Source organism: Brachionichthys hirsutus, chromosome 17, assembly GCF_040956055.1.
Source record: "Brachionichthys hirsutus isolate HB-005 chromosome 17, CSIRO-AGI_Bhir_v1, whole genome shotgun sequence".
NCBI lineage: Eukaryota > Metazoa > Chordata > Actinopteri > Lophiiformes > Brachionichthyidae > Brachionichthys > Brachionichthys hirsutus.
In genome coordinates, this window is record NC_090913.1 from 11,106,886 (window position 1) to 11,119,905 (window position 13,020).

The following is a 13,020-nucleotide window of genomic DNA, read 5'->3' on the forward strand; positions in this document are numbered from 1 at the left end:
TAAGACTAAGTCTGGAAGGACTTTGACACAAAGCTATAAATCAGGATGATTTTTCATTCCGAACCTTCAAAAACACAACCTGAACAGGCGCACACGTGTGTGTGTGTGTGTGAGAGCGTACACACACACACACACACAAATACAAATATATCGATCATGGAATGTTCATGATGCAACCTCTGGAGGTCGAACAGAATACAACCCGAGTAAACGAGCACACACACAGTTACACATTCACGATGCACTTTGCTGTTTCACCAGGCGGCCAGCCGGAGATTACTGGAAACCAGCCCGGTACTGGTGAAACTCAGTCCCACTGGGACCAAACCAGCAGCTAAAGCCATCTTGCAGTCTGCGTCTGATTCTGTGTTTGTAGCTGCGGTTTGTGATTGTTGTCGGCTTTAAATGGCGGGTTGTGGCTTTAGCGTCGGCGGTTTGAGTCTAAAGGTGCGATGAGATGCCAGATGAGCCTTTCATGCATAGAACCGGGCCGGAGGAAAGTCCGGTCCGGTCGACTTCAGACTTCAGACTTGTATGATGAATTCAGGGTTGGTGTAGGAGAAGCCTTGAAACTCATTCTGGTCCAGGTTCATGATGAAGAGCTTGTCCGTGGGCGTCAGCTCCACCACCATCTTCGTGAACTCCTTGTCAAAGTTGCCGACGTCGCGGCGAGATTTCTGAGGGGGAAGGAGGTGAGAGACGGGCGCGTTAGAAAAATACCCTAAGAGAATAAACGCAGCGTCATATAAAAAAAAAAAGGCAATCCAGAAAGACAACAGGGATACAAGCACAAAGGTGGGAGGAAGAGGAGGATGGCGAGGAGGATGAATCGTTTCAGCACACGGAAAGACATCTTCAGTATGGGACAAAGATCACAAGTCAAGAGCAGCGAAGACTGAAGTCAGAGCCGTCTAGTCAGAAACGTTGTGTTCAGGGTCCTAAACGAGTGATCAGCCACAGATTCTGGAACCTCAACACCTTTATTCTTTATTAAAGAGTAGAATCAGGTAACATGGAAAGAGTTATAAAAAGTGCTCCATCGATGATGCATTTCATTCAAGACATTTCTGCCTTCCCCAATTGAGTTACGGTAAAGTGAAATTAAGAAAGAGAGGCCCTTTAGTGCTTTAACTGATCCCTTGCCAAGAGGGCAGATTACAGGAGGCAATCTGAGCCTGCGTCTATTTGACAGAATCAAAAATGTGCTAAATTTGTGGGTGTGTTTTCTTTTATTTTGTCGTATAAATGTCGAGTCCACACCTCTGATAGTCTGTAAAGGGTTGAACCCCAAGGAGTCCATACTCAGCAAAGACAAACTGCGTAGAGTAAGTCAACAGAAAACAAACACACCCTGCCGACAAACTCAAGACAGTCAAAGGATGAAAAAGACCCGACCAACATTTCAACAGCACAGATGCAGAAAGATCCAAGACCCAAAAGCAGAGAGGGGGGGGGGTTCAAGTACAGAGCAGACAGATCCATAAAAACAGACCAGCTACAGACCAAACCAACAACCGGAAAGAGAATTTCACACACGGAAGCAGTGAGCCCCAGGCGAGACGGGCACAGACACACCCACGCACACACAACGCATTTATTTTCCTACCTCCTCATTTAGTCTCATCACAGGGCTTCCAGCTGAAAAGAGGAACGGCTGGAAACTTTCCACCCGCCGGTCCTCGAACTCACCACCAGGTCAGCTTATTTTTGTGCAATAAGCCAGTGTGAAAATGCCGTGAAGTGTTGTTTGCCTGTTTCTGCTGTTGCCGATGACATTGTCTCGAAAAATAATTGTGAATAAAGGCTTTTTGGAATTAAAATCAAGTTATCGTGAGGAAAGTTGAGTAGCGGAAGGTCAGGAATCATCGTCTGTTCACGGATGAGTAATAGAGAAACATAGTTATAATGCTGACAAATGAATTTAGGAATACTCAAAGCCTGCCTGTTGATTTTAAGTGATTCCGTTTTGAGTGTAGGAACAGTAACAAGGCGGACACAGGGAGTCTGGTAGGCACCAGTGAGTATATTATCAGTTTCCAGTCATACAGGACAATTACACAATCCACAGAAGCGCCGCTCGCATCCACAACAATTTATCCAAACATCTCTCAGATGCAGAATTTGATCATTTCTTTTCTCATTCACGTCTCTATTTAATTCACCGTCTCCCTCATCACAAAAAGCGCTCGCTTCGCTTTTTTTTTTTATTATCAGCGAGCGTCTTTGCGTAACAGAAACAGAATCAGGGATGTCACCGTGGTGTCGTCTCCCCGTTTTTTGATCCGCGCTCCAAAACCAAGGATTTGACACGTTACTGACCTGCGACTATTTACACAGCTACAAAAGGGTAACACAGCCTGCCTCACGATGAAACACGATGTCGTTTTACGCATGAAAAGGACTTTCCAAGGGTGCAGTATTGTTAAGCTATAATGCATATTCTAACCATTATGCATGTATTGCAAAAAAAAATGGCACTGGGGTGGCTGCCCTTCATCACAGTTATCCAAGACGGAATCTCTTCACATCATGAGTCGCAGTCCTATTTGGCACTTTTGGACTTCCTATTTTTTTGTAAGACGACGGCCTATCAGCTTCACGAGACCTGTCAGGGCTCCATGTGTACAATCCTCTAAAAAATGGTTGTTGCTAAGCTAAGAAGCGATGCCCTCTGTTGTTTAAAAAAAAAAGAAAAGAAAACGCAGTGTAACGCGGAGAATGCTGATGAATTCAGTCAAGAATCGCAGGGAAGTAAAGATCTCTATTCTCACTATAATACTGGCTGAACAGAAAACGTAAAAGTATTTGGTCCTACACGCAAAAGTAAATTCAACATTCGGAAACTGATTATTACTCAAACAATCACAGCGAAGCGAATGATCGGTTTTCACTTACACCGTATGAATATTACCAATATGCGATCATAGTACACTCAATGTTACCGAAAGGTCGTTATAGTCGATATGCAATTACAGGGAGGGCGACGCAAGAGACGGAGCCGGCCGAGGTCGGCCCTGAGGTCAGACGCTAACACGAAGCTGCTGCCGTGAGCAGCCGGGAAGAATTCATCAGCACTAAAGATAGAAATACAGCCAGCAGTGAAACGTGACGCGCTAAAACAAACGGAAACGGAAAACGGCGTCACTGCCGGAAACAAGACGAGTCTCCTACTGCCAACTAGACACACGGAGATCGGAGGACCTCTCCAGATTGTTAGCATTTAGGAACCTTTCTGTCTGTTAGCATCTGAACGTTAGAGAAATATATCTATTTATTTATTTTGGCATTTTGAGAGAATGCACCATCCAACAGTTAGATGAGAGGATTGATACCGCTCTCTCGCAAGTAAATTAGGTGCCAGAAAGCAATTAGCTGAAGTAAACCCCCCCCCCCCCCCGCCGGAGAACCGTTAGGGACGGTCTCCTAAAAATACAGCTACTGGAAAGAAAGCAAATAAAAAAGTGTTTGCTGTTTTGCTTTTGTCGTCTTTGTTTAACGTTTGATTAATTTAATTCTTCTCATTTAACACTTAAAGATGCAAATAAACGTATTTCCCAAACTGACGTTGAGCGATTCCTTTAACATCTCATCCTGCCGAATGCAGCCTGGATATGAAATCACGCTGATTCTAGTGTTTTCACATGACTCCGGGTTGTTGGGGGGGGGGCGGCTTTGTCACGCTGCCACTGGCGGGACCCAGCGATATGTGGCGTGATCATTGAGCTGTGTGAAAGTATTCAGGATTAACAAATGAGAAGCCTTGAAATTCTTCTTGGTCCAGGTTGGCTATAAGCTCCTGATCTGGGGGGGTCAGCTCTGGGGGGTGGCGCGTGAAAAAGCGATCAAAGTTCTCCGCTTCGCGCCCACACTGCCGTGGAGAGGAGAGGAGGAGAGAGAGAGGGGGAGAGAGATGGAGGATGGAGTGAGTTGAATGAGGGATGTGAAGAAAAAAAGACAACAACAAACGACAGGGAGAAAAAAGAGAAATAAAACATGGGATCAACCAATCAAATCCCTCACAGCCGAAGCTGTGGATTTCCATTGGTTCGTGTGTGAGCCAGTGACGTTTCAGCTTCATCATTGGTCACGACGCTCACAAATCATTTGTGAGCATCGTGAGCAATGGCAGGTTATGGTTGGGCTTGGGAGGGGAGGGGGGGGGGGGGGGTGAGCCTCCTGAACGTCTCTACGACTTACCTGAAAGGTTTGACTTCCTGCGCCTGAATTCCAAGTTAATTAAATAAAGTTTTGTTGAGGAATGTTTGTGCGTTCTATACTCACAGCTTTAGGCTTGAAGGGCGGCTGGATCTCTTTATTCTCCAGCTTTTCCCAGTCTATGTAGCGGAAGAAGGCGTGCTCCTTGATGTCTCGCTCCCCCTCCGGACCGCAGCCCAGACGCTTACCTGGATGCTTGGTCATGAGCTAAGAGCACAAACATCAAGGTGGCAGTGGGGAGGGAGGGGGTGGGGGCATACATTAATTATTATAAGTTATCATTTAGAGTGAGTATTATCCTAGACTCCAGCTCTCAAGGTATTTTAGGACATCTTTGTCCCGCTGAGAAAGCAGAGGACGTCCTTTAACAAATGTCCATGCCTGGAATACACGAGGACTTTTACGACTGCATCCATTAACGGAAAGAACAGGCGACCAAAATAACTCCGGCGATAAGAACTGTCTGACTGGAAACAATCAGAAACGCTATCATGTGACTGCTCCTTTACGGGCGCTGATGAAATATTATTTGAGCACTTTTAACGGTTTGTATACATTTTAGATGTATGTTTGCTGGCTTTATCTCACAGCAAAACAAATCTACCTTCGGGTACAAATGCAGTAACCTTGAACCTTGAACCTTTTATCTCTGATGTCATTTTACGCTGTGGGATTTTAAACAAACTACAAAAGTGTAGCTTTGCTTTTAGGGGAAAGCTGAAAGTGTTTGTGCGTCCCATGCAGGGCGCGCTCACCCCCTTGCAGATAGCAACAGCTTCTTTGGACATGGATTTAGGGTAAGAGACGTGATGCTCCATGATAGACTGGAACAGCTCGTCTTCATCCTCCCCGTCAAAAGGTGGCTGGATGGGCAGAAAAACGCCTTGTCGTCACAATCGCCTGCTCTTAAAGAAGCCCCCCCCCCCCCCCCCCCTGCAGCGAACGCGTACCCACCTGTCCGGCGAGCATTTCATAGAGCAGCACGCCGAAGGCCCACCAGTCCACGGACTTCCCATAAGGCTGATATGCTATGATCTACGAGACAGAACGGCGGCGCGCGTCTTAAGAACTGAAATAAAGGAATCAGCAGTCGTCCGCCTCGCGGCGCAGTGACGCACCTCTGGAGCGATGTAATCGGGCGTTCCGCAAAAAGTCTTTGTGGTTATTCCGTCATTCATGTTTTCTTTGCACATGCCAAAGTCGGCGATCTTTATGTGACCTTCGGAGTCCAGCATGACGTTGTCGAGCTTCAGATCCCTGCAGACACACGCGGGCGTCGCTCACACACACACGCATGTCGCAACGTGTTGCAAGGTTCGCATCCGGACGGGAGCGACTCACCGGTACACGATGCCTTTGGAGTGGAGGAAGAAGAGCCCGATGGCGATCTCGGCGGCGTAGAACCTACGACACGGACAACACAGAGCCGGTGCTTCATTAAATGCAACGCGTCAAAGCGAAGCCGCCGTTTGCAGGATGGCCGTCGTGTTAGCGGCTCGCTGCCGAGCGGCGGTATTGAGTGTTCATCTCATCCCTGCGTGCGACGGCGCTTACACAGCATGAGGCTCCTTGAACTTGCCGACCTGCTGGATCTGGTACATGAGGTCTCCTCCGTTTATATACTCCATGACGAAGTACAATCGGTCCTAGGAGACAGAGATGAGGAGTAAAGGAAGCAGAGGGGGGGGTCGGTGCTTTTTACGCTACCATGGTTTGGAAACAGGAGTGCAGCTGAGTGAGGAACGGCGGTTTCCCCGCCAGGGCGAGGACTCTCTTCTCCACCATGGTACACTCCACGTCGTCGTCCTGGATCACCACGTCCTTCTTCAGGATCTTGATGGCGTACAGCTCCTCGGTGCCCTTCCTCTCAGCCAGCATCACCTGAGAGAGGAATTAAATTTAGCTTCAGGTTGATTCCAATGCTGTCCAGACATTTCTCCTCAGGCTTCACCTTGCCGAAGCTGCCTTTGCCCAAAACCATGACAAAGTTGAAGTCGGTGAGCTTGACCCGATCCTGGTTGCCGTTGCTGTCGTACTTGCAAACCGAGGAGGAAGAGGAAGAGTCGGTGGGCTTTCCCGGACCCACCCTCGCCCTCTAGAGCGAGACGGGACAAAATGAAACGGACACGATTAACGAGGGAAGAATTAATGAGCCTGAAAAAAGAAGAAACAAGGACACTGCAAATTAAGTCTGATGTCATTTTGTGGCACGCACTTCAAATTTTTGTCGCAGCTCCTCGTTGCCGTCCTCTCCTTCAGGCTGCACGGGGACATTGAAGTACTCCCCTTCCTCCTGGGACAGCATCTTAAACCTAAAGCCCAGAAGGAAAACAGAGCAATGCCAGATATAACACATCACTGTTATTTCTGTCTGAACGGTTTCCAATTATCCACCATCTCCTCTCCTTGCTTTGGCATCTTACCATCCATCTACTCCTTGCTTCTGTAGCTCTGAGATCCCAAAGGACAGGGATCCCATGAAGTCATTCCTGCTGGTCAAATCCCAGTCCCACGCCTCCACCGACAGCCGGCGGTCCTTGTCACTTTCCTTTAGGCCACTGGGACATCGGAGGAAGTAAAAGGGAGATGTTCGTAATGCAAGGGTAAATTAATTTCTCTCTATCTAAAAGTTACAGGAAAAAAATTGGGAAGAAAATGGAAATGGAACCAAACAAAACCTGAAGCCACGTTTGCTTCTCATGAGAGATTTGGTACATGAATGAAAACAAAATGTCTCACAAGGTGAAGGTCTCATTCCAGGATGGGTTGAGGCAACATTTGATGGTCTTTGTCTTCTGTTTGCTTTCGCTCTTTGGATCTGGAATCAGCTTGAGTTTGACGTAGGGGTCCGACAGGCCGTTGGGGTCCATGGGCACCAGGTTCTTGGCCTCTTTGACTGAGGGGTCGACAACTCGGTTAATAAAAGATGTCAGGAGAAGAAAACACAACCTCATCACACACATTTGAGACCCTTTAATGTTCAAGTCTAGACTTTTCCCTTTTCCAAAGAAGAGCAAAGGAAACCGCAAACGCTAGCGAGTCAGACTCCGGCCTGAAACAACACCAAACAAGGAGTTTAGCTGTTCCACAAACACAGCCGAGTTCAAACGGACAGCAAGAACACGTGGATGCATGTCCCGTAGGCGATGTGCATCGATCGTTGGATCATTGATCGTCTAATGGACTTTCCAGTTTTAGTCATATGCTGATAGAGCGCTGAGAGTAGCTCAGTGTGCGAGCGAGGAAGAAGAGGCAGACAGAAGAAGAGGGCACTCACTGGTGACGGTGAGGGTGTCGTCAGTGATCTGGGCCGAGATCTGGATGCGTCCTCGCCTCTCAGTGTGATCCGTCCCGCACAGACTCGGAACATTAGCAACACACCGCTTATGGATGTTCATCATACAGTCTGAAGACGAGAACATAAAAAACTATTAAAAAAGTGATCCAGAATCACTCAGTTCATCAAACCACATTCAACCAGACTGAAATGTTGGATCCTACATTTCCCATAGTGCAACACCTCAAACATCACAGTCCTTCATCACCGCATCAGCAATATATGGGACGGAGTCCACAGAATTATTAGTAAAAGCACAAAGCTGCAGAACGTGATGCTTTTATCGATAATTTAACATCTGCAGGGATTAACTCCACACAGACCAAACTAAATGTAACGTATGGCCACAGGACCTCCACTAGATGTCGCCATCGTTCCGATGCAGAACCTTTGGCCTCCAGAGGTGGAGGAATTCCTTCTCACCTCCATGATCATATCTTTTGAGTCATGCATTTAGCAAATGTCAGTGCTTTACAGATGGGGGGGGGGGTCTTACTTGTTTTTCAACTCCTGTCTGACATCACAATTGAACAATCCTTATCGCTGATCAACGACAGCCTGACGAGTATTCACAGAACAAATACAGCACACGTCTGAATTTACGACATCATCTGTACATAATTTAAGATGTTTTTAGGAAATTAAACTCTGTGCTTGCGGTCAAATGAAGGTTGTCGATGTGGGGGGGGGGGGGGGGGGGGGGTCATAAATAACCTCAGAACGCCATCGTAACGCTCTGTTAGATACTCGAATACTTCCAAGGGAAACAACAACAACAACAGAAATCCTCTGCTTTTATATTTCTTTCTGCTTATATCTAGAGATTGCATTTAAATGTGGAACATTGTGTGCTGCACACACATAGAATGAGGAACTGGCCAGCTTGGTAAATAGTAAAGCTCACTTCCTGTTCCTGCTAGGTTTGTGTTGTGAGGCAAATGACGAGCAATAAGCATGTCACACCAGCATGAATATAAAAACGCACAAATAGTGTCATTAAGATGATATTTATCAGTTCAGAGTCGTGCAGTGGCTACAAAGGACACCGAGAACAGTGAGATGAGTCAAACTGTGAAGTTGCTCTAGAAATAGGACTCGAGATTTTTGATTCGAGTTTCCTATAAATTCAAATCGGCACAAACCAAACAGGCAACGGTCCAAGTAACGCGACTGGAGAAGACAAAGTGTTTAAAAGCTTTCATTTGTGTACGTACGGTCGCATTTCATGCCCTGGTGCATCAGGCCGTAGAGCAGGGAGCCACAATGGTCGCAGAAGGTCGGGCTGGAGTACGTGTGGACTTTAAACCTGTGTTTACTACGAGGATCCTGCAGGGAGGAGAAAGGAGACGCTTTTAGGACAGCTCCATCCTCGGCAGTGCTTTTAACACGTCCCACTTCACCTCTAGCGCTCCATCTGCCCCAGACAGAGCGTTTACTTACTTACATTCTATAAATAGTATACAGTGAAAAATCAGTAAAATAAAATGTCTAATTCTTCACTCTTGAATTCTTTTCATTGCATCTTGGACGGCTTCTCTCGGGACACTGGCCGCTGATGCAGGGCGATAAACCCACGGAATCCAGTTCATGCAACATTCAGGAAAACGACCCCCCACCGCTGCTTACATCCGATGCAGGTCCCTTGTCGGCCCCCGGACAGGAGAAGGTGACAAACTCATGGCAGCGCTTGTGGACCACAAAACAGCACACTGCAAAGAGAGACGCACGGAAGCAAAGGTCAGGTCAGCGTTATAAAGACGGCGGTACGGTGATGATGATGATGATGATGATGTGGCTTCAGTCGTCGCTCAACAGGCTGCTCATCCTCACAAATCCCAGCGCCGTGGAGACGGCGGGACACAGGATGAGGACTAGACAAGTGCATCTGTTCATTTTAAAGCAAATTAAGATGTTCAAATACTAAAATGTATCTTAAATAATAAATAAAATACTGCAATATATGCATCGTGTTTGTCCCTATAATCCCTTTATGAATAATATTCAAACTTTGTGACACACTCGTTCGTAACAGCACAGATATACTGTGTATTTGTTGTACTTTGTAATCCTCCAGTGGCCTTTCAGCTCATTTGATGTCTTGTGGCTTCAGTTTAAATGGGTTTATATTTAAAGCCCCCATAGTGGGACGTCTCATAATCACATGAACATTAAAGCTGCAACAGGAAACGTCCCGCAGAGTCGGCACCAAAACGGCACCTGGTGGTTTGACTTTTTGAAGTTGGCCTAAAAAAACAAGCGTTGGATATTAAATTTGATTTAGATTTGCGGCATCAGGCCGGATTGATGGAAATATTTTCGTCTTTAGCTCTTAGGATCTTGTTTTAACGGTGGATGTGAAAGTTCCTTCTGCGATCTCCGAGTGAACAATCAGGCTCTGAAGGAATTATTACTCAACTCCAATCATTTGCAGAGAAACTCTCAGCACATCAGCGTAACCCCAGGGCTTAAAACGAAACGTGTTCATCAGCTGATGAGCTCCCGCTTCTCCTCGAGTTCCCTTTGATTGTGACATTGATATGAAAAGGGTTTTTAATCATACGTCATTGAGATGGGAGAGAAGGAGAGAGGATGAGAGAGAATGGCAACGGGTTAGGATCGATAGGATAGGAAAAGATCAGATAGACTGGCATCAGATCAAAGATGGGAGAAGATGGAATGGGACAGTATAGAAGAAGATGTGGTGGGATGGGATTCGATAGAACAGGGGATGGGATGGGTTAGGGTAGGATCGGATAGGAGACGGTTGGTTAGATAGACACCTGTCTGAAAGGAAGGTCAGTGTCTCTATTAATGGTGTCCATCAGGGGTCAGATTCGGGCCAATTGCTATTTTATTTTTTAGGCTGTGTTCTTCTTGGACATTTTTTTTTTTTTTAATGGTATTCCCATGCATTGTTGTATTGACGACTGATCTACCTATCTGAGGTCAATAATTAGAAGTCATAGCATTTTCTAACAGATCAGGATTTGGAACCGGCCATACTGTGCCCCATTTTAGCCGCCTTCCATTGTCTCGCAAGTCCGTTTCAGAATTGATTATAAGATCTTACCTCTGACTTCTGACTTTCTTTTGACTGTTAATTCCATGCAAGCTATTTTGCTGCCTGTAATCGTAGACTTTCATCCATTCCTGAGGAACGGCTAAAAGCCAGAGATGATGGAGCGTTCGCTTTCAAAGCCCCGAAGCAATGGAAAAATGTGCCTGAGGAAATCAGGTCAAAAGAAACAGCGACCTCGTTTAAATCTCTTCTTTTGTGAGAGGATTCCTTCTTTCTTGTGTTTGCTTCCCTTTGGAGATTTTGTTGTCATTTCTTTAAATTGATTTTACTCTTGCCTCTTGTATTGATCTGAATGATTTCCTGCCGTGAGTAGCGCTTTGTAAAATCTATTTAGAGAGCTACTTTGCAAACAGAGACCACGATGATTGTTTTCATTATGAACCATGTCAAGACGTATTAAAATTTCAGTTCATAATGCAAAATGTGCATCGAAATTTCCCAAAGCTGAAACAGTCAATTTTAGATTGCTTTATATAGAAAATAATTGCATTTGCCCTCATCGGGAAAGTGTTTGCTTCTGTTATATAAATATTTAAAAAATCCAAAATATTTGCTATTTTATATTCATCTGGTTTAAATGTTTTCCTATCGTAGAAAAATGTTTCTCTTTGGATGTTGGGACTACAGTATAGTAAAATTATAAAATACCTATTTTCAGATAATCAGTCAGTTTAACTTTAAACTTTTTGTATCATTTAGACACCAGCCACTTCAGATTACAACACGCGCGCACACACACACACACACACACACACACACACACACACACAGGGTGACATTACGCTCTGGTTTAATCTTAATTATTCACATTCTCGTTACATTTTCATGAGGCGCCGTGGCGACCGGCTGTGCTTTTCCTGTCCTCCTAGCAGTTAAGCAGCCGAGTGTTGATATTTGTTGAGGTGTGCCTGTTTATTTGTGCAGGACAGAAGGTCAGGCATTTCAACGGGTGCCTAGACGACCTGCAAATACAATCGTTTTGGTTTTTATCGGTGCAGCTTCGGGTCGGTCCCGAGCTGACAGCACGGAGACCGCCGTCATTCGGTTTGAAGATGGCACACGGGGTAAAACACAACTGTCCATCTGCAGCAACGCACCATGCAAATAGTGTGTGTGTGTGTGTGTGTGTGTGTGTGGGCAGGAAGTGATGGGGGCACAGCTGGGTTTGAGGCAGCGTGAGGGGGTGGAGAATTCATTTGTGTTTCAAGTGTGTCAGAAAGAAAGACAGAAAACTGGAGCAAACAGAAAACCCGTGAACGATGGAGTCACACTTTTTGCTCCTAAAATGTCTCTCAAACACACGCACACCTAGGCGCACGCACACACACACACACACACGAGAACACGCTACAAAAGCCAGGCTTACTGACCTGCCAAAGAGGTCTTAGCTCTGTTGCCTAGCAACCAGGCTGAGCCCTACGGTCGAGTCTACACCTGCCCCGTTTTGACAACAATGAGAAATCAGAGCCGACCCCCCCCCCCCCCCTCACGTGACGAACAACCAGGATGACAGCGGGCCAACAGTTTCAAATCGGCAGGAACGTCGGAACGTTTGTGCACCTGAAGATGGAAAGAAGAAGGGTTGATGGTTCCTCTCCTCCATGTTCATCCCATGCTTCCCGACTCGGAGCCGAGCGTTCTGCGCCGACTCCAAAGGGCTTTCAGTCCAGATAGTGAACGTGAGAAAGGCAGAACTAAAACCCGTTTAGGATGCGCTGAGAGTTTACGGTACCTGCCCCGCCTGGGTGGACGCCATTGTGACCGCTGCTCAGTAAACACTTGCTCGGCCCTCGGGTTGGATGTAATCAGAGAGCAGATCAGTTTCAGGGCTGATCGAACAGAGACGACTTAATCTGCTCCCTTTGTTTGGTTGATAGCAGTCTGACATCTGATATTAGCGGCGAGCTAGCATTAAGTAAAGCCCCCTTCAGCACAACGGACCTTTACATCCACGTGCATTCACGCACAAGCTAACCGAGCACGGACCAGATTCTAGTTCTTCATGCTGGTCGGCGTTTATTTGTTCATCCCGGACGAATCATTCCACAACGGTGGATTCTTACTTTTCAATAAAGCTTTTAAAGCTCAACACTCGACGGGAAACATTTGCACCACTCCAGGGAAAACGAAGAGGCCTTTGGTGCAGAAGAACATTTTGGTGGGTCGGCTCGGTGCTTCCCATCCTGGGAAATCGATTTTAGTCCAAAATCTGATCATCTGGGTCACTCTGACAGGAAACGACATGAGAGCAACTTCCTATTGCTGTCCGGTTGTACATAAACACACACAGGTGAACACATAAACAAACACCAATCAAAGAAAAGGTGAAGGTGGGGATAAAACCTTTTACTTGCAGAGCAGGTATTTAAACACACCCAAAACAAAAGCA

At 46.2% G+C, this 13,020-nt stretch overlaps 1 protein-coding gene across 1 annotated transcript in view; it reads right to left on the minus strand.

Moving 5' to 3' along the window:
- Positions 1-3,715: 3,715 nt before the first annotated feature.
- Positions 3,716-13,020, minus strand: part of LOC137906567 (protein kinase C beta type) — an 11,257-nt gene continuing 1,952 nt past the window's right edge. Inside the window, exons 3-17 of the mRNA XM_068750854.1 lie at positions 9,179-9,261; positions 8,767-8,878; positions 7,493-7,621; positions 6,955-7,111; positions 6,639-6,773; positions 6,431-6,527; positions 6,167-6,310; positions 5,923-6,096; positions 5,770-5,861; positions 5,557-5,619; positions 5,334-5,472; positions 5,170-5,250; positions 4,971-5,078; positions 4,282-4,422; positions 3,716-3,868 (exon numbers count right to left, since the gene is read on the minus strand). Coding sequence (XP_068606955.1) covers positions 3,716-3,868; positions 4,282-4,422; positions 4,971-5,078; positions 5,170-5,250; positions 5,334-5,472; positions 5,557-5,619; positions 5,770-5,861; positions 5,923-6,096; positions 6,167-6,310; positions 6,431-6,527; positions 6,639-6,773; positions 6,955-7,111; positions 7,493-7,621; positions 8,767-8,878; positions 9,179-9,261 — 1,808 coding nt within the window. The remainder of the gene's footprint in view (positions 3,869-4,281; positions 4,423-4,970; positions 5,079-5,169; positions 5,251-5,333; positions 5,473-5,556; positions 5,620-5,769; positions 5,862-5,922; positions 6,097-6,166; positions 6,311-6,430; positions 6,528-6,638; positions 6,774-6,954; positions 7,112-7,492; positions 7,622-8,766; positions 8,879-9,178; positions 9,262-13,020) is intronic.